At 38.4% G+C, this 20,330-nt stretch overlaps 1 protein-coding gene across 2 annotated transcripts in view; it reads right to left on the bottom strand.

Moving 5' to 3' along the window:
* The window catches only part of Focad (focadhesin), a 305,147-nt gene that overhangs the window by 156,316 nt on the left and 128,501 nt on the right, over positions 1-20,330 (bottom strand). For both annotated transcript variants that reach the window (XM_031377824.1, XM_031377825.1), the window contains 4 exons: positions 6,463-6,567; positions 5,961-6,062; positions 5,318-5,448; positions 2,485-2,611 (listed from right to left, as the gene is read on the bottom strand). In XM_031377824.1, coding sequence (XP_031233684.1) covers positions 2,485-2,611; positions 5,318-5,448; positions 5,961-6,062; positions 6,463-6,567 — 465 coding nt within the window. The remainder of the gene's footprint in view (positions 1-2,484; positions 2,612-5,317; positions 5,449-5,960; positions 6,063-6,462; positions 6,568-20,330) is intronic.

Below are 20,330 nucleotides of genomic sequence, written 5' to 3'. Positions count from 1 at the left end.
CAAACTCAAGCACAAACTCTGCCTCCCATGCTGGGATTAAAGGTGGGTGGCATCACAGCCAGTTTCAGTCAAGAGAGGGCTTTTCAAAGAAAAGTTTTGATATAAAAATAGATATTATATACATAATGGTAAGAGGAAGGAGACCAGATGAGAATGACTAACTCTTTTATCCTAGGAGAGAAGTAAGAGATAAGCTTTATTTAATGAAACACGTAGACAAGATGCCTGAGTGCCCTTAGGACCATGGTTCTCAGCCTATGGGTCTCAACCCCTTTCCAGGTGGAATGACCCATTAGGTATCCTGAATATCATATTTTTACATCATGATACATAACAGTAGCAAAGTTACAGTTATCAAGTAGCAATGAAATAATTTTGTGGTGAGTTGGTACTCACCATAATATGAGAAACTATACTAAAGGGTCATTGCATTAGAAATGTGGAGAACCACTGCTCTAGGAAGAACACTGAGAAGCAAGGAAAAAATGGTATTCTAGTGGGCTCAAAATTAAATTTGTAAGTAATGGGTTGGGTCAGAAGACAGATTTAGGGCTAAGTATTCAGCAATCCCAAATGGTGCCATTAAATATGCAATGAGGGAAATTGAGCTTTAGTAATGAAGGAGAAGATACCAAGGGAAGAAGAAATCACTCATATATTATATGAGTGTCAGGGAAAACAGTGAAGAACTATTCTGAACCTCCTTGAGAGAATACCTAACTTGCCTAACCAGTGGAAAGTGGAACATCTAGACAACACTAATATGGACAGTATTAAGCAAGGGTCTTTCTGAATGCACTCTTCATTTTTCTCCATCTGAAGTATAACTATGACTAAGTGAATTTACCAATGGGCATGCCCCAGTAGCTCTTAGTACTTATGGAGTACATTTTCACCACCACCTAAAAACAAAGATATTCTCTATCACAGACAATGTTTTTCTACCTTCAGTACTAACTATGGCTAGTAGTGATGGCTTAGATAAATGGGTTAAGAAAACTCCTTGACGAACTCAGTGCATCTCCTAAAAGGTAAGCATTAATATACCTGTGCCTTACACTAACAGCAGAGGATGGGTCAAGGTGAGAAACAATGAAATTAGAGGAACAAAAAGACTAAAATACTATTTTGTTAGAAAAAAAACTTAATTGGGATAAAAATTTAAAGAAATTGCTGCATAGGGGCAAAAAAATAGTCCTTTTGGGAGGTGGATGTATATGACATATTGTTCTCAGGTGTTCTTAAAAAAAAAAATTTAGCTGGGCGGTGGTGGTGCGCACCTTTAATCCCAGCACTTGGGAGGCAGAGGCAGGTGGATTTCTCAGTTCGAGGCCAGCCTGGTCTACAGAGTGAGTCCTAGGACAGCCAGGGCTATACAGAGAAACCCTGTCTCGAAAAAAAAAAAATTAACAATAAGATCTAGCTATTTATTGAGAAAATGATGCAATTGGTAAAGAAGTATGTTCCAGTACCAGATGCCTAATTGAAGCCACAGAAAATAGAAGTCTGTAAGCTCAGGGAACCACTTGCATATCGGTCTTGTGAAAGTCTAACCCCTTTCCACTGCAGGCCAGCAGATCTGACAGAATTATCCTCAGGACACTTCCTTTGCTGAATAGAAACTGCATTCACTGTCTGGAGAAGGGAGTGTACACATAGTACAACTACTCTCAAACCAAGATTCTGAGTAAATGTCTCTCTGAGGTCTATTCTTCTGCTAATTCCTATACTATACTGAAACTGTTGAAAATGGGCATAGAAAGTATTTAACACAAGGACAGTAACATACAAACACTGAATTTTGTTGTTTATCTTATAGCAGGTTTCATCATCATCATCATCATCATCATCATCATCATCATCATCAACCATGATTAGTTACAACCCTAGGAGAGTTCTTATTCTCTTAGAACCTGCAGTGCGCATACTCACTTTGTCAAAAAACACTGGTTAGATGAATAGATGGACTTCAATGTGATTCTCCTATTTGTTCAAAACAGTGAAGATTCTCTTTGACATATGGTCACTCTGGGAACAGTATAGATTTCAGGCAATGATTTGCAAATCTGTTCTGCTCTTCACCCATCTGGCAGACAGTCACCAGGAAGGGACACTTCCTTTGTCGGTCTTCAGGTCACTCATGATTTATTCAGAGTACACAAGGACCACTGACCTATGGCTATGCCTTAAGTGATTCTAAAATTCGTTAATCAAAAAATTAAGAAGTAAACATATTCAACAGTTCCATAAATACCCTCTCAACATAACAAAAACAAATAAGACGAAAAGTAGGGTATCTGTACAGTGTTAAGCTGATGAACCAAAATCTCTTAGGAAAAAATGTATGCATCCTGTTCTACTCTCCACCAAACCCCAAGAAAAACAAATCTTAGAATTAATATTGAAATGTTCATTTACTCAAATTTGATCTTACACCCTTGCAAAATAGCTGAAGAGTTATATTGAACCATTCAAAGTGCCTACCTCAGCCTGGCAGAGTGCATGAAGACCTTGTAACACCAAGGCGGCTGGAGTAGCTTGATCAGGCTTGGTGCATTCATTCAACACCTGAGAAATGGCTGCCAGCATGTCTGCACCATGCTGATAGGGCCTACAACAAATGACAGTTTCAAGTCAAAATTAGAGCCAAAAAGTCATTATTATTCCCAGATTATTTTTACTATAATAAAGGCATTAATTCTTTTTTAACTTCATGTAACTACTAAAGATTCACCCTTAAATACTAACAACACATACTCTTGAAGATTGAAGATGATTATATTATGCTTATGATCTGCTGCAACTTAATGCTTATTTTTATACAGCAGTTAAAAAAGGAGACACTTTTACAATTCATTTGCATACAGGTGTGTCTATGTGCACATCCACACGCATATGCACAGGGACACACATGTAATATGGGTATCATTTCTTCTACAGGTTTACTTGCCTGTGACACATGGAGGTCAAAGGTAGCTATCTGATGCCTTTCTTCAATCATTCGCTGCCTTATTTTTTATAAACAAGGTCTGTCACTGGACCTGGGGCTTACTTTTTCAGCTAGACTGGGTAACCAGAAGATTGTAGGGATCCAACTCTCTCCACTCTACCGCTGGGTTAACGACAGGAACCAACATGCTTGGCTTTTGTATGGGCAAGGGGGAGCCAAACACAGGTTCTGATGCTTGCGCAGCAACACTTTTCCCACTGAACTATCTATACGGCCCTGAAGATGGTGTTTTACAAGGAGTTTTTATCTCTAAGTCATAAATCCTGTTGTCAAAATTGGCAAATTTTTCATTATTTATTTAGTCACTTTATATCTGAATCGAAGCCCCACTCCCTCCTCTCTTCCAAGTCCCACCCTCATACTCCCTCCCCTCATTCTACCCTCTCTTTCTCCTTAGAGAAAGGAACACACCCCTGTATGGATACCAGCCCACCACAGCATATCAAGTCACACGTATCATTCTCTCCAGACAAGGCAGCCTAGCTAGGGCAAAGGGATTCCAAGGCAGGCAACAGAGTCAGAGACAGCCCCTGCTTCAATGGTTAGGAGACCCACATGAAGACCAAGCTGCACATCTATTACAAGTGTAGAGGGCCTAGGTCCAGCTCCTGAATGTTTGTTGGCAGTTCAGTTTCAATGAGCCCCCATGGGCCTAGGTTAGTTGACTCTGTGGGACTTCTTGTGGTGTCCTTAACCCCTCAAGCACCCTCAATAATCCCCAAATTATTAACAGTGCTAAGTTAGGAAAAGGCAAAGCTATGTCTGTCTGGTGGTTGTTCTGGCATCAGATAGTGAATATGAAAGCAGGCATTGGAAATCAGATGATTCATGGTTGTGACACTAAAAATGGTGAATATATTTATCATCACCATGATGATAAATATACTAATACAAGGGATTACTGACTGTCTGCCTATCCCACACCAGGCTGCATCTATGCATGCCCTACGCCCTTCTTCTCTTACCTCTCCCGCATACATTGTGTCACCCCCAGAATGTCTTTAAACCTAACAATTGTTCACATCTACTCTCTGAAAACCTCAAGGACATAAGGTCCTTTCTTTAATTAACAAACTATCAATAAATCAAACTGCCTGACAAGATTCTTCTGCCTCATTGTCCGAAAAGGAAATGCTTTCCAAAGCTGGTGGAAAACTGATATATTTGAGAGAATAGAAAAGAACATAAGTAAGTTCTCAAGACTTATCTACTCTGATGCCTCAGCCTTCCCTGGAAAATAAGAATGTCGGCTAAGAACTTGTCATTGTAATGTGTTCCATGCCAAGTTTTAATGACATCCAGACACACAGGTCTTGAGTTACATAAATGTGGCTTTTTTGTACTGTAGTCTGTTCTTGCTTTACTGTGCATAGTCACAGAAAAGAGACAGGAATGTTAAGGTTTGTATTTTTGCACATTCTCACTCAAGACCTTACCGGACACAGGGATGATCCATGTAATAAGCAATGGTGTCTACCTCCTGCACACTCTCAGGACACATCACTCACACTGGGGTCCTCGACAGAAGTACAGTATGTTCCCCAGAATCCTACAATGCAACAGTCCAGCATGCATGTGAAGCTACTGAACTGGAAATTACATCAAATGCGCTCAATCTAATTCCTCTATTCAGCTTTACTTCACCCAATCAAGTGGGGAAAAAGGAGAAGAAACATAAGCAACGGTAGCTTTGCTTGTGTTGTTTCAGCCTTAGCTCTTCAATTTATCCCTCATCTAGACCAGCAGTCAGTTCTCTTGTCCTCATGTTTTCATAAAAGACTAGAGGGTAAAAGGAAATGCAACATCATTGTCTCCCTTGTTCTACTCTACTGTATGTAATACCATACAAGTCACAATTAGGCCTTTCCTACTCTAAGTGCTTACAAAAATCTGGTCTAAGTGGTGTACTGTGGCACACATCTGTAATCTCAGGAGTCTAGAGGCTGAAACAGGAAGATCATGAGTTCAAGGCCAGTGTGAGCTACCCTGTGAGACCACAAATCAAAAGCAAAATAAAGAATTGTTTATGACTACAGTCTACTGCTTAGTTTTCAGACACTTATAGAAGAGAAAACGTCATGTCATATTGTGACATTATAGTAACATATATCATGCTACTACAATATTAAATTATTACTCAAAAGGGGATTTAAATACTGAACAAACTGAAATGAAAGATCTAATTTAAAAGGGAAAAACTTATTTGCTTTTGAAAAATAATGTATCCTTCTGTATTACCAAAAGAAAAAAGAAGAATGAAGTGAAAGGTACCCTCTCACGGCATGTATCCTCAAGAAGTTGTCTTACCTCTGTTTACATATATCTCTGATGGACGCAGCTTTGGCAATCAGTTTCTCCCACTGGAGCTCCTTGCCCTCAGAGAGGGAGGGTGCATCAGACATGGCCATGAAACGCTGCAGTTCAGGGTACACACGATCCTAATAAAATCATTTCACAAATATAAAAACAGGCAATTTGCTAACTGGAACTGAATAATCATTATCTTTTATGCAGCATTTTCACCTCCAAATCCTGCATTTGCATTTGGAAATTATAATGTATCTCTGCTAATCAGCAGAGAATAATGCTGTTGTTATTATAGGGGCTTTTCCTTACAGACCCGTGCACTGTTCATACCAGAAAAACAAGTAACCAGCTCACACCCTTTCTACAAAGTCTCTAGTCACAACTATATTTCTATTACTTTACCACACAAATGGAGAGATAAATGTCAGAAGTAGTGTAATAATATTATTTTATGTTCTCAATTTCTGAGTCAAACACAAGTGACTTTTATGGATCAAATACCACACAATAAACCAGAGTGTGTCAAGGTAGTCATTGATGATACCCACCACTATTTCCAAATCTGAGCAGCACTGTCACATAATTATTTTTCTTCAGAGAAAGGAACATGTTTAATATGCATCAAGTGTATAGGTAAGCTTACCTGCTTCTCCCACAGAGATGTCAGCAGGCGCAACGTGACAGCTCTTAGTCGCGGTGTGGTCCCAAGCAGTTGAATTACCCGCAGGATCTGCCCTATGCATACCTAGAAAAATATTAAACTCTTTCCATGAAGGAGGGTGACTTCAAGGTGGCAAAGGACATTTTAAAGTCTTTGCTATGAGTAAAAACCGGAGAGCAAGCTTAGTTTGTACCCATCTTCTGAGAACAAGGGAGAAAGCTTGGGGAGGAGCTAATCAGCCATTTGGGAAGCAAAGGGCCTAACCTCAGAGAACAGCAAATGTGGAAACAGAGATTTAGAGATTTAAACAAATCCCTAAATTCATCTGTAAACATTAGCTACTATAAAACAAAAATTAAAGGGAAGAAATAATCTTGGTAAAATTAGGTCATAAAATTTAATAATGTGAAATAGAAATCAATACTAACCATTTAGGTTTCTACCCTCCCCCACAAAAAAAAAATCAGTCAATTGATATACTAACCTTGTGAACACCAAGTGTAGGCAAAGTATACAATATGTGATTGTATGATACAGGGTCTAAGGGTCTTCCTAATTTGAACATTAAAACTGGGATCAGATTTGGTACCTAAGACAAATGTAAAGGACATATAAATTAGGCCACGGTCTGAGCTCTACCAATCAATGCCCATCTCTTATTTCTTCAAAGTGAAAGTATGACTGTGGATGAATTAGGTTTAGAAATGTTGGCTATTTGTTATTAATGGCAATTTCATACTAACACTAATATTCCAACTCTATTATAATGAACTTCAAACACAAGTTAAAATCTATATTTCTTAAACAACTATGATACCAAATAATAAGAAAGTTAATATATAGGCTACCCATAAGAAATTTATAGTTCAAACAGACAGTCATCACTTAAGCTATACAAATAATAAACAACTCCACATAGAGATATATCCAATTAGGTTATTCTCATATGAAATAATTAAAAAGAAGGTCCTACAAAGGAGGTGAGCAGTTTAACATGTCTCTATAAGCCCTTGTTTCTATATCTATGCATTACACAATAAAATGAAGAAAATCAATTTATTCTCAGGTCACTGAATAAATGTTAAGGCAATATTTCCCACACTGATTCTATTCAGTGAAATCCCAGCTAAAATTACTTGGTTGGGGTACTAGTCCTACAAGCAAAGTACGCTAAAAACTAAAACAGTTTCCAATATCTGTATAACTTGATAAATACACTGAAAGATATTGAACTATACACTTTCAATGAGTGAACTGAATTTTATGCATACTATAGCTTAATAAGATACTTAAAGATTCAACTTGAGAACTGGGCATACTTGGTTGCCTCCTAGAGATTAAAGTTAAGTCCCTATTGCTAAAGACAGAGGACTCAAAGGATCTAAGTCATAACTGATCTAAAAGCCTCTCCCTGTGTACTGGCTTTCATAATCCCAAAAGGAGCTATGCAGATTGCCAGAAGCGGGAAGCCATCAATACTCCTATCTAATTGTGACGTCTACAAATCATAACAATGAGCAGCATGACAAGATATCTGTAAAGCGTAATCGTGGCACACATATATTAATGGTAACCAAAAGCTACCTAATTGGACTCAAGGCCTGCTTAGCAGGAGGGAAATCATGCCAGGTACTAAAATCTGACCCACCTATCCAGAGCTAGTGAGATAATTGATCTTAGAGGACAAGCTACTATCACTTCTTGACTAGACTAACAAAATTCCCAAAGGTATTCTAAATACTTATCATTCTTTCAAAGGAAAATGGAGCTCTCATCCTTTATCAAACAAGCTTCTCTTTGGAGTAGACAGAGAGCATGACAAAAATACACAACTGGTGAAATGTGGAGAGCAGGTGATTGCACTGTGCCCAGCCCCACTGGATACATGTAGACCACAACTCTTATATCTACACCTCAAGAACATGGAGGGCAGACTGGGCAGAATGATTCTAAGAGCCATACAACCAGGAAATCTGCTGTGAGAGAGTGTCTTCTAGAAATGACAGAGAAGCTTCACTTAGGATCCCTCCACAGTAAGGCTACCTAAACTCGTCTGAAGGACAATGTCATGTACATGTTAATGTGGAAAGGTGGAATCTCACAAGGGTCTCTCCCAAGAGAAGGAAATATAAGCAACTAACGGCTAATGAGAGGGAAAGTTAATTTTTCCTGGGGATGCCCCCAAAATTGTTTATACAATAATCAGTCCTAAAGTCAAATACATACTAACAAGACTAAACAGACTTAGCAGGTTGTACTCATATATTTATACATATATATATAACAAAAAATAATAATAAAAAATAACAAAAAATAAGGCAGGGGTTTGAGAGCAGGGGCATGAGAAAGTTGAAGGGGGTACAAAGGAGGAGAGAAAAGACATAATTACATTCTAGTTGTTAAAAAAAATAACTTCACAAAAAGAAAAATACAAAATCAAACTAAAGAGCTGAGTGCAGTGCCATCCCACAATCCCAGCATGCTGGGATGCTGAAGAGGAAGACTACAGGATTGGGTGCTAAGGAGGACTATAGGTTAGGGCCAGCCAGGGCTATACAGTGACTTAAAGCCTGCCTGGACAAAACAAACAAACAAACAAAACAAAAAAAAACAAAACAAAACCAAAAAAAAAACAAAAAAACAAAAAAACAAAAACCATGCTGTCTCAAAAGAACATGAAAAAAACTCTACTTAAAATAACGTGTGACTCTTTATATAATTCAAGCCTTAGCTTGATAGAGCAAAATGTAATCCAAAAACTAATCTTCCACACTGCACATTTCAAAGGTTTGTATCCAGAATTTACTTGTTTCTTCTATCTTAGAAACCCATTTCTTCTAAGCTTCTTAGAAGGCATTGACTTTAATTTCGGGAAGGAAAATGTCCTCTTAACCCTACCACCAAAACGTGTGACAGTTAAAAAATGAATTTGCTAATGATCCTTGCCTTAGTCTATCACTGCAGCACTTGGGCTGCCTCATAGTACACAGCTAGAATGCTTAAGGATTTCCACAGGTAACAGGACTTCGCTAGAAGAGAAGCTCCATTGCTCACAGCTGAGACAAATGAAGGAAGACAATTTTTTGAACTGGCTTCTTATTTCCCATTTTAATTAAAAACAAAAGGTTATCTTAGATTGCCTTCCACAGGTCTCAATCAATTATCCCCTACGTAATGGTTTCTACCAGGACACTCTGACAGATCCTTAGTTCTGGGAATGGCAATCAGTGCATTTAGTGGCATTTTATAAAACAGTGTATTTAATCATGTGGCTTTTAAACGAATGTTTTAATTATATTGTCAGTAGAGGAACAAAATGCTGTATTTATGCCCTAAAAGTAGAGTTGCTTTAAGACTCGTGGACCTCAAGAAACATCGGCCTTTTTCTCTATCTGGTTCAAAAAAGAAAAATCAGAAATATTTACGCTAAATAATCTTTGATTTTGCATCATCGATATCATTCTTAAGACATAATAGTTGACACTGAAGGGCTTCCCACAGTACATATGTAGAAGAGGGCTGCCTTGTCTCACTTCAGTGGGAGAGGATATGCCTAAACCTATAGAGACTTGATGCTCCAGGGAGGTGGGGAGACCCTGCTTGGACACCCTCTCAGAGGCAATGGGGAGGAGAGATAAGGGTAAGAATTCTGTGAGGGGGTACCAGGAGGACGCAACAATTGGGATGTAAAAAAAAAATGATTAAGTAATAAAAATATATAATTGTGGGAAATAGATATAATACCCCAAATTAGGATGCCAAATAGGTTACACACACACACACACACACACACACACAAATTGGGGGATAAATTGGCAGTAGTCATGTAGTAGAACAAATTGGGGGATAAATTGGCAGTAGTCATGTAGTAGAAAGAATAATGCAAAGATACACTGTACTAGGAAAACCCAGTTTTAGCCTGGGAGAATGAACTGCTGTTTCCCTACTGACATGTTATTTCTTTACTGAATGTCAGTACTGGCTCTCATGCCTCCTGCTTCTGCTCTTCACAGTCAGAAACAACACAACGCTTGGATTTTACCTGAGTTAAGAGTCTGCTGCTCAATGAGCTTTGTCCATTATCTTGCTACCTGGCTTCAGAAAGCACAATGCTTTCTCTTTTCAGATTCAGAGTTCAAGTCTTTGATGAACAAACTGATTTAAAACATGGTATTCTTACAAAAATCCTATGACTATCAGCAGATTCCTCAGCAGAAATTTCATAAGCCAGAATGAAGTAAATGCATATGCAAAATGCATTATTAAATGCATTTTATGTAACTAGGCAAATAAATGCAATATTAAAAAGGGGAATGCAAATCAAGAATACTGTAACAAGCAAAACAACCAAAACACTTCAAATATCAGGACAAAGAAAGGCATTCTCAGATAAATAAAAGCTTAAATGAGATCACCACTAAACCTGTCTAAAAAGAAATGGTAAAAGAGACCTGCTGTAAATGAAAAGCGAGTACACTAGGCAGCAACACAGAAGCATAGAAAGCTATCAAGTTTGCTGGAAAAGTAAATGCATAAATAGTCAAAATCCTATAATATGGTAATGAAACATTTATCATATGAAACACAAACAATTTTTTTGCATTTACTTAGTTGGAGATGGAGGGAGGGATGCCACCATGCACGTGTGAAGGTAAGAGCTTAAATTGAAGGAGACAGTGTTCTCATTCTACCCTGTGGGTTCTTAGGATCAAACTCAGACCATCAGGCTTGGTAGCAAGAACCTTTAGCTGCTGTGCCGTTTAGCTGCCCCATATATATCTTTTAATTCTATTAAATGAGTTAAGAGACAAGACCATAAATACCGTAACTACGAAATACATAAATAGACACAGTAACGGTAACAAAAAGAAAAATAAATAAAGGGTGGGATCTGTACATTGACTGGCATTTATGTACACAAGTTACCAGCTGAAAAAGAATGATGCATCTAAATGATATTTTATATGATGCCCATAGTAATTGTATAGGAAATAACCATAAAATATACAAAAGAAAACAAAGAAGCAATGCAAGAGTAAACACAAACAAGCAAACAAACAAACAAAAAGTAGCAAAAGAAGTGGAGCAAAAAGCTACCAGACAGACAGGAAGCAGTTAACAACTGCAGGTTTGGTCACACTACTAATTTCATTTAAGGTTAAGGGATTCAGCTCCACCCAAAAGACATACTGGCTGAATGGATACAGCAGACAGCTAGAGCCAGCTGTTTAGATGCTGCAGAACACTTAGAGCTAGAGGCACAGGGCCAAAAGCAAAGAGATTCTCTACACAAGTGGTAATCAAGAAATAATTGGAATAACCAAACCCATCAAGTAACAAAAAAATTAAGAGTTTTTTACATCAACAAAGTAAAAAGTGAAAAAAATACCAAAACTAACATATGATCTAGTAAACTCACTTCTTAGCATTTGCCTATAACAACTGAAACAAGGAGTTCAAGAAAATATTTCCAAACTCATAATCATGGCAGCATTATCTACAATTATCATTCACAATTATTCACAACAGAAACAACATACACGTCAACCACGGCCATTTATGGATGGATAGAGGAACACAGTACTGTTTGCTATTCTGCTTTCAAAGAGAAGGAAACCCTATCATATGGAACAACTTAGCTGAGCCTTGAGGAATTATGCTAAGAGAAGCAAGCCAGGCACAAAGAACAAATACCATGTAATTCACTTATAAAGTACTAAAAAAGGCCAGACTCTTTTGAGCAAAGAGTAATAGTAGTTCCTAGCTGATACAGGAAGGAAATTTGAGACAGGGCTGCTCTGTGGGGATAGAGCATCAGTATTCAGCAGTAAGAATACAATTGAGATCTACCGTATAGCAACTTATAGTTTGCAATGTTACACAATATTATATATTGTATAATATATTCATTGCATAAGAACATCCATATAGTTAGCAATATTATACTAAGAAATCAGTTGAGATCAATTTCACACTGCTGATTTTTATAAGCCAGAAAAAAGAATCATGAATTTGTTTGTTAAGAGTAAGAAAGGCTGAGATCTCTGTCACTTTGAAGCCAGTCTGGGATATAGAGCAAGTTCCAGAAGAGCCAAGGCTACATCAGTCCATGTCTCAAAAAAAAGTCAGAAAGGCTTTAAGGTTTTGTCAAATTCATTTCATTTAACTATTTTGTTTTCCAGATGATAAAACTGAAACTCAGAGGGATCTTCATTTATTTGTAGCCACAGAATAATGAGAATTTATGTCTCAATGTACTCTTCTATTCTTTTTGGCACAGTGACAAGAAACAAAGACTGTCTATTACAGGAATATGGAGTTATCTTATGAGCCTTATACCATTAAAAAAAAAAAGCAAGTGAAACACAGCCAGAATTTCCCTGGAATCAAGTACATTAAAACTGGAATATAATAATTTAACTCCAAATTCCAGGAAAAATATACATGTTGGCGAGCCTTCCAAAGGCCATACACACACACACAATCTTACAGATAGTTCTATAGGAAAAATCACAAGCACCATGATTTACTTAGAGATTACAATATAAAGTGCTTTGTTACAACCTCAGTCACCAAATATGAGACTATATAATGTTTACAACTAACCCTCTTTCTTAAGAGAGAAGACACACAGTTATCACTAAATGAAAATATACAAATGGACACATAAAGGGAAAAATTAGCAGCAAAAAGGAATGAAGAACAAGGTAATCATCAAACAGAAGAGAGAAGCAGACACAAAACCATATCTGCTTCTTTTCAACTTTCCAAACTCGTGTCACCAACACTAGGCAAAAGCACCACAAGGTGCACTGATGATTCATGTTATTTGAATCCTTGTGCTGAGCTGCCCCATGGCCAGCGAGGCTAAGTCTCTGAGGATCAAAGGGTATTCCAAAGACCTGCATGGGGAACCAGGGGACTCCTGGCACTTTAGCTCAGGTGTGGTGCAAGCAAAGCAGCACTCGTTTCTAGTATTAAAGCAAAAGAAACAGGAGGTGATGTTTACAGTTAACCTAAGCAAACACAAGTACAGCAAGGGGAAGACACCCAGTGCTGTCTTAGCAGCTGTGCTTCTGTGAGCCACATGACCATGTGCGAGAGCTATGATTCCTCCTTACTGGGCTTTGCCTTCCCCACAGAAGTAACACAGACATGGCGGGGCATTCCCTTCATGCCCTTGTCTTCAAGTGCATTCACTTAATCATAGTCCATGCCATCGTGTCTCCAAGGTCACCTGGTAAAAGAAGAGCATTCTGCACCCTGCCTCACCCACACTCCACAGCGAGCCCACAGCTTTCTTACACAGTCGTCCACATTTTTGAATTCAACAAATGCTGGTCCAGTTTTGCCTAAAACTTGATCCTGTGAAATATGGACCTAATTCTATGTATGCAAGTTTCTTTGCCACTTCTCAAAGACTATCAAATAATAATATGTACAAGATTATAAATGAAAAGATAAAAACAAATTTTATATCACAAAAAAGGAGTATGCTTGAATGGTATCTATAAGCATAGGCATAAATGAATCCAAGAATTTTAATACTTAAAGGGCCTTTTAAAAAATCCTTTATTTGAGGGGTGGAGAGTGGCTCAGTGGTTAAAAACACTAGTTCTTGCAGAGGATCTGGGTTCAGTTCCCAGCACCCACATGGCAGCTCACAACTATCTGCAACTCCAGTTCTAGGCTGACTTCCTTGACCACAGGCCATGTACATGGTACATATACAAATATGCAGACAAAACGTCCACGCGCATGAACTAAAATCTTAACTAGATGTGGTAGTAGCACACATGTGTACTCCCAGCTCCTGGAAGAACTGAGGCAACACAATCTCTCAAACTCAGGAGCTATAAATCTGGGACACACACACACACACACACACACACACACACACATACAAAATCACTCAATTCATTCTACCAAAAAAGGACATCATATACAATTAGGCTTTTTAAATTTAATTAATTCCTTCTTCTTCAATTACTTGACATTTCTAATTATAGCATCTGCTTATTGGTTAAGTTATTCATTGGAAAGCAGTCCACTGATAGGTAGTGAAATGCTAATTATTTCCTCCACATATAAGGAATGTGTAGGCATCAAAAGTAAGATAAATGTGGTATAATTTTACTCCTCTGAGATTTAATTATAGTTATATCACAACATCATCATTAGGCAAATTGTCTTAAGCAGTGGTTCTCAACCTTCCTAATGCTACAGCCCTTTAATACAGTTCCTCATACTGTGGTGACACCCAATCATAAAATTATTTTGTTGCTACATCATAACAACACTTTTGCTTGTTATAAATCGTAATGTAAATGTCAAATATATGCAGAATATCTGAGATTCAGAATACCTGATATTCAATCCCTATGAAAGGATCATTTGACATCCCATCATACCACCCTATACAACCCTTCCACCCTGAGATGGGTAGTGACGCAGAATCTCTTGTGTACTATATGGTGGCATCACTTGTAAATTAAAACCCCTATGGCCTATAGGAAAGGGTATAATTGAAGGTGTGGTATCCCATAGGCAGAATGAATTCTGAAATAGAGCCAAGCAAGACACTGGCCCAGGGAACACGGGGTAACCAGCTATGTGGTAGAACTTAGATTAGAATAAATTGAATAATAAGTTATATTCTACTCAGGAAATAGCCAAAGCTTATGACCTAGGTATCTGCAAAAATATTTAAGTCTAGGAGTCATTATTCCAGGAGCCTGGAGCCAGTAGGAAAAATTCGATTTTACATAGCAACCCACATGTTGAGAACTGATGGTCTAACTAAAGTTGTGCTGGTTAGCCTTTGGGAGTCATTAAGGTCAAGAGAAGAAAAAGACAGACCAACAAACAGGCCAGACAATCATCTTTCTATGTGCTACAGCATTCTAGCCTTATTCTAATCCAGTGTGAGTGCCTGATCTGCAGTGACTTCTCCAAGAACAAGTTAGGTAACACTATCCATCTCCTACACACACTGTAGCATATTTCAGGTGACAAACTGAAGCTCAAATAGAGGTGAGGACTGTGTCAAAGACATCTAGCTCCAAGACCTCTGTGGCTGCCACTGAGCCCTACAAGGTCACCATGTCATCTATTCGCCTTGTCATCCTCATACCTACGTACAGGCTGTACTTGTAACATATATAAATGATCCCAAAACTCTTCTCGAGCTGCCTGAATTCCCATCAGCAAAGTGGATCCTGTATTAATGCTGCCACTGTTTTCTCTATAAGTGGATATTAAAAGCCAACCATTCGCAAAGTCAAGTACTTAACAGTATGATAATCAAATTAACGTGGAACCAGAAAATTGAACCTGTCAGATAAAAGGTACAGTGATGTCAAAAGCAGACATGCTCAGATTTGAACATATAAATTTCCCAATATATCGGGAAATAAATTCAACAATGCAACAGCTCTAAGAATCACTGAACATTACTGTAAGGTGAATTCAGATAATGGATCAGTGGAGGAGTTTGAGATGTGCTGGCTATCCCCCAAAATAAATGTGACTTCCCGGGGCATCTCATTACCATCTGGCTCCTGAGTATCTCTCAACATCAAAGGGCCTAAAGACACACAAGAAAATATGACTAGAAACTTAAACCATCAAAATAATTGGCTTAAAACATTGTGAAAAAGTAACTACTTGAAAAGAAAAAGTAATATAATAAACTTTAACTCTGCCAGTTGCTAACACTGGGATAACTGAAGTCCTGAAGGCATTGATTTCCTTCCATGAACAAATACAGCTTTTACATTTCTACCAAGTGAGCTCCTAATAAACGGAGATCTGATTGGTACATAAAAGCCAATAATCTCTAAGCAATGTATAGCATGAATATTTCTCCTCTCAACTACAGAAAGTCAAGTATTGTTACTTGTGTATCACTGGGAAAGTGTTTTCTGTGAGAAATGGAACCAAGAGTGTAAAAATTGTATATTGGGATAAAACTATGTACACACGACTAAGTGAAAAACTACACACTAAAACCAGAGGAACTCAATTATTATTTTTTTTTATTTTAGTACAAAAGAAGAGAGAGATTACTCAAAGAAACCATGAGAGTCAAGTCAACTTCCTAGGGTATAAAAACTCAGCAGAGACTAACAGTGTAACCTAACCTTACCCTAAAAGTGTAAGTAAGGTGCTACTCCATACCTCAGCAGTGGAAAAAAGAAGAATGGATCAGCACAGTTGGCTAACGGTCAAATCTGACTCCAAAAACTTTCTTTCCTACTTCAATGATAATGATATCAAAATGGAACTTTTACAGCTCATACCGTGACTCTATAAGGTCTTAACCTCACTATGAAGGTCCACAAGGAATGATGGCACACAAGTGACCTGATGAGAATGTCACACTAACCAAGACTCATACAAAGGCTGAAGTAACAGTTAACTTTTCTAAAGAAGAAGAAACTACCTGGGACATTTTGAGGGGTGGTGCTGATATAAATCTCTAGAAGCAATGAGCAACAGCGAAGACTGAGTGTACTGCCTGAAGTGAACACTGCCTGAAGTGAACACTGCCTGAAGTGAACACTGCCTGAAGTGAACAACACTGCCTGAAGTGAACAACACTGCCTGAAGTGAACACTGCCTGAAGTGAACACTGCCTGAAGTGAACACTGCCTGAAGTGAACACTGCCTGAAGTGAACACTGCCTGAAGTGAACACTGCAAAGTGCTGTTAAGGAACGACAGGAAACAGATCTGGTATGCTCTTATCTTACATCATCTTCTGCTTCAGGGCAAATCATCAGACTAGAGATGAAATAAGCATTAGGAAGATGACACTGGCACCTACAACAGGCGTATGATGGGGGTGGGTGATAAACTGATCAATGGGAGGTTTATAAAAGCCAATCACTACCAGGAAAGGGAAAGCCAACAAGAAAAAAATTCCACATGATTTTAGGAATTAAGCCTAATGAATCACTTTTAAGAATTTAGAAAAAATGTAAGGCGAATATGAGCATGATCCTGAGACAGGTAAGAACCAACTGAGCATTAACAATGAGAGCTTTCTTAGAGTACATTAAGTTCTGCTGTGTAGCAAAATGCCTCTGGCAGTCAATTTAATGAGGAGAGGTTTATTTTGGCTCATAGCTTCAGAGGTTTAGTTCCTGGCCTCCTGGCCCTGCCACTATGGATTTACAAAGTACAGTACGTGATGGCAGGAATATGTCATCAAGGACATCTGTTCACCTCATAGCCACCAGAAAACAAAAGTGGGAAGGGGCCGGGAGGCTCCCTATGCCTCCAAGGGCACACAGTCCAATAGCCTACTTCAACCTCCTAACCACTCCTCTTCCAGGCTTCAACACTTCTAGTGGTGTCACAGGGACAACCAGGCCTTGAACAAGTGGGTGGGCCTTTGGGAGCCAGTCCAGATAGAAACTATCACAGTGAAAAATGATACGGATTAAGAACAGCACCCAGCAAAAAGAATAAAACAAATCGCCTGGCCAGGAAGAAGCAGATTAGCCTGGCAAACTGAGTTCAATCCCAGAACGCACACAAAGGTGAAAAGAAAGAACCTAATATGCAAATTATCCCATCCTCTAAAAGCACACTGTTGTACATGCACCCATAGATGTACAAATGAACACACGCACACACATTATCAACCAATGATTTAATATTCCAAGAGAAAAGTGGTATCATTTCTTAATACAGAGTCCTCCCAGTCCAAACTGGGAAAGCACATAAATCTGAAACTTTAAAAAGAACATTAAAATTTTTTTAAAAAGATTTTAAAAAAAGAAAAGAAGATAGTAACAAGGATCCAGGGAGATTGCACTTAGTAAAGTGCTTATCATGAAAGAATAAGAATAGAGACCTGAATTCAAGCCCCACCAACGGTGGAAAAAATGTCAGATATCACAGGAACACAATTTTAGTGTGGGGAGGATGGGTCTGGAGGAGACCTGAGGCTTATAGAAAAGCCATTCTAGCCAAATGAGTGGGCTCTGGGTTCAGTGAGTGATCTTGCTTCAATAACTGTAAGTGACACCCAAGGCTTAACTCTGGCCTCCACATGTCCATGTGTACCTTCCCACATACAAACATATGCACATAATAAGTTAATATGAACTATAAGAACATACAATCTCATTAATGCAGATTATAAGAAAATTAACTGCATTATATATTAAAGTTTTGATGTATATTCAAATTATCTACTATAAAGATATAGTGAAACACACACATAATTCGGGGGAGTAATAGACTGTTTCTAAAGAGAAAGTTTCAAACTCTACTTCTGATAGCTGGAAAGACGAGTAGGTCATACACTTGCCTCTCAAGCTATAGGACTTCAGTGAGGTTCTGGAAGCCTGTGAGTAACTATAATCCTGCTACAAAGGTAGGAGAGACACCTATGGCTAGGTATCCAGCTAGCCTAGCCTACTTGGTAACGGTCAGGTCTGTGAGAGACTCTGAGGCAATGAGAGAGAGAGAGGCAGGGAAAGAAGAAGGGAGGGAGAGAGATTGAGATTTAGATGCAAACATACATACATACATACATACATACATACATACATACATACATACATGGTACATAGATGACAGATAGATAGACAGACAGACAGACAGACAGACAGACAGATAGATGTAGATGATATGACTACAGAACAATATCTGAAATTGTTCTCTGTGTTCCACAGGTGGTGGAAACTTGCACACACATGTTAACACACAATACACATACATATGTCATTAACACATACAAAGCCCATTTCTTATCTAGGATATGCTTCAAAAATAACATCTCAAAATTAGAGACTAGAGAATAGCATGTAATTGACACTGCTCATAAGTAATTACAAGAACACTAGGTTCCTAGACTGTTCATGCTTCTCTAAGTATGTTTGAAATTTTTCATGATCAAGTGTTTTTTTTTAAAAGCATTCTAGTCCAGGTTCGGTAAAGAAAGTGACTCCTTAATAGGTATGAGCCCCATAATCCATGGAGAAGTGGCTTAGCATGCCAGGCACTTGCAATCCACATTAAGGAGAGATATAGACAGACCTTGTGGCTCACAGTTCAGGCAGTCTTGCAGAAATGTCAAGCTCCAGTCCATTGAGAAAGAGGGTTACTCTGGCCTCCACACACTTGCACACCATACATTTTGTGTACAGGCACACACACATGCATAAAAATGTGTTTCTCTATATATGACTCACTATTTTAAAAGATATGAGAAATCTAAATTTAGGAGATAAAATTTATCCCAAAGTAATACATACAACTGCATGTATTGTTTCTGTATCAGAGTATATCAAATATGTGGGACAAAATTAAAACTGTCATATTAAAATATGATGTCTGAAACATATATTGGGGGAGGGGAGCACTGTTGAGCACTATTTCCTTTAACTAAAAGCAGGGAGAGGGGACAAAGAACAACATGGAAACTTGCATATATGTAACACAGAACAGGACTGGGGACATGGCTCAGAGAAGAGGAGTTGGGCAGGTATGAGAACCTAAGATCTACCTTCAGCACAGGCAGAGGGGAGTGGAGAAACCAAACGTGGAGGAAAGGAAAAGACAAGAGGAGGAGGAGGAAGTATAATACTACACTGGTAAGATATTTATGTATAAACTCAAAAGGTCAAGCACAGTAGTCAATGCCTTTAGTTTAGCAGTCAGAAATCTGAGCTGTAGACTTGCCATGAGTATGAGCCCAGCCTGGCCTATGCTAAGAGTAACTAGCCAGCTTGGGTTATAGAGATCCTGTCTCAAACAATAACATTTTTTTTTTAAAGTTGAAAGAGGAAAAGAGTGGAGATTGGAATTACTTATTTCAGCGCTATTATGTTAAAAATTAGAACAGCCCAAATTAACCAAATCAACACCTAAGTATATATTTGTGCCATAAAGAATTAAAACAGGCAAGGTTTCCACTGAAAAGCCTTCTTTCAACTCTGCCCTTGGGTGATATATTGGCACATGGGGGGCGGGGGGTGTTCCCACTGTCCTTTAACTGCAAGAACCTGAAAAATAGCAATGTACAAGACTCCTCAGATGAACAACACAACAGCACCTTCATACCCCAAGGTTCTCACACACCTGCCACCAGGAGACTCTGCATGATTTCCATCATGACCCTATGCTGAAAGAATTAAGGGCAGAGGGCTACAGGAAACATTTGTCTGATTTCCATGTTAATAAGTCCCATGGATGGATTTTCTCACTTATATTTTATCTTATCATCCTAACAGATCACAGACACACTAAGTTGTATGAGTTCTTCTACCAAATCATTAAACATCAGTGTAAGTTCTGAGAACTCCTCCAACTCAAGATCTCTCTATATTTTGCTAAA

Source organism: Mastomys coucha, unplaced genomic scaffold (assembly GCF_008632895.1).
Source record: "Mastomys coucha isolate ucsf_1 unplaced genomic scaffold, UCSF_Mcou_1 pScaffold18, whole genome shotgun sequence".
In the NCBI taxonomy this organism is placed as follows: domain Eukaryota; kingdom Metazoa; phylum Chordata; class Mammalia; order Rodentia; family Muridae; genus Mastomys; species Mastomys coucha.
Note: the sequence above shows the minus strand (reverse complement) of the source record. Positions and strands in the feature narration are given on the sequence as shown.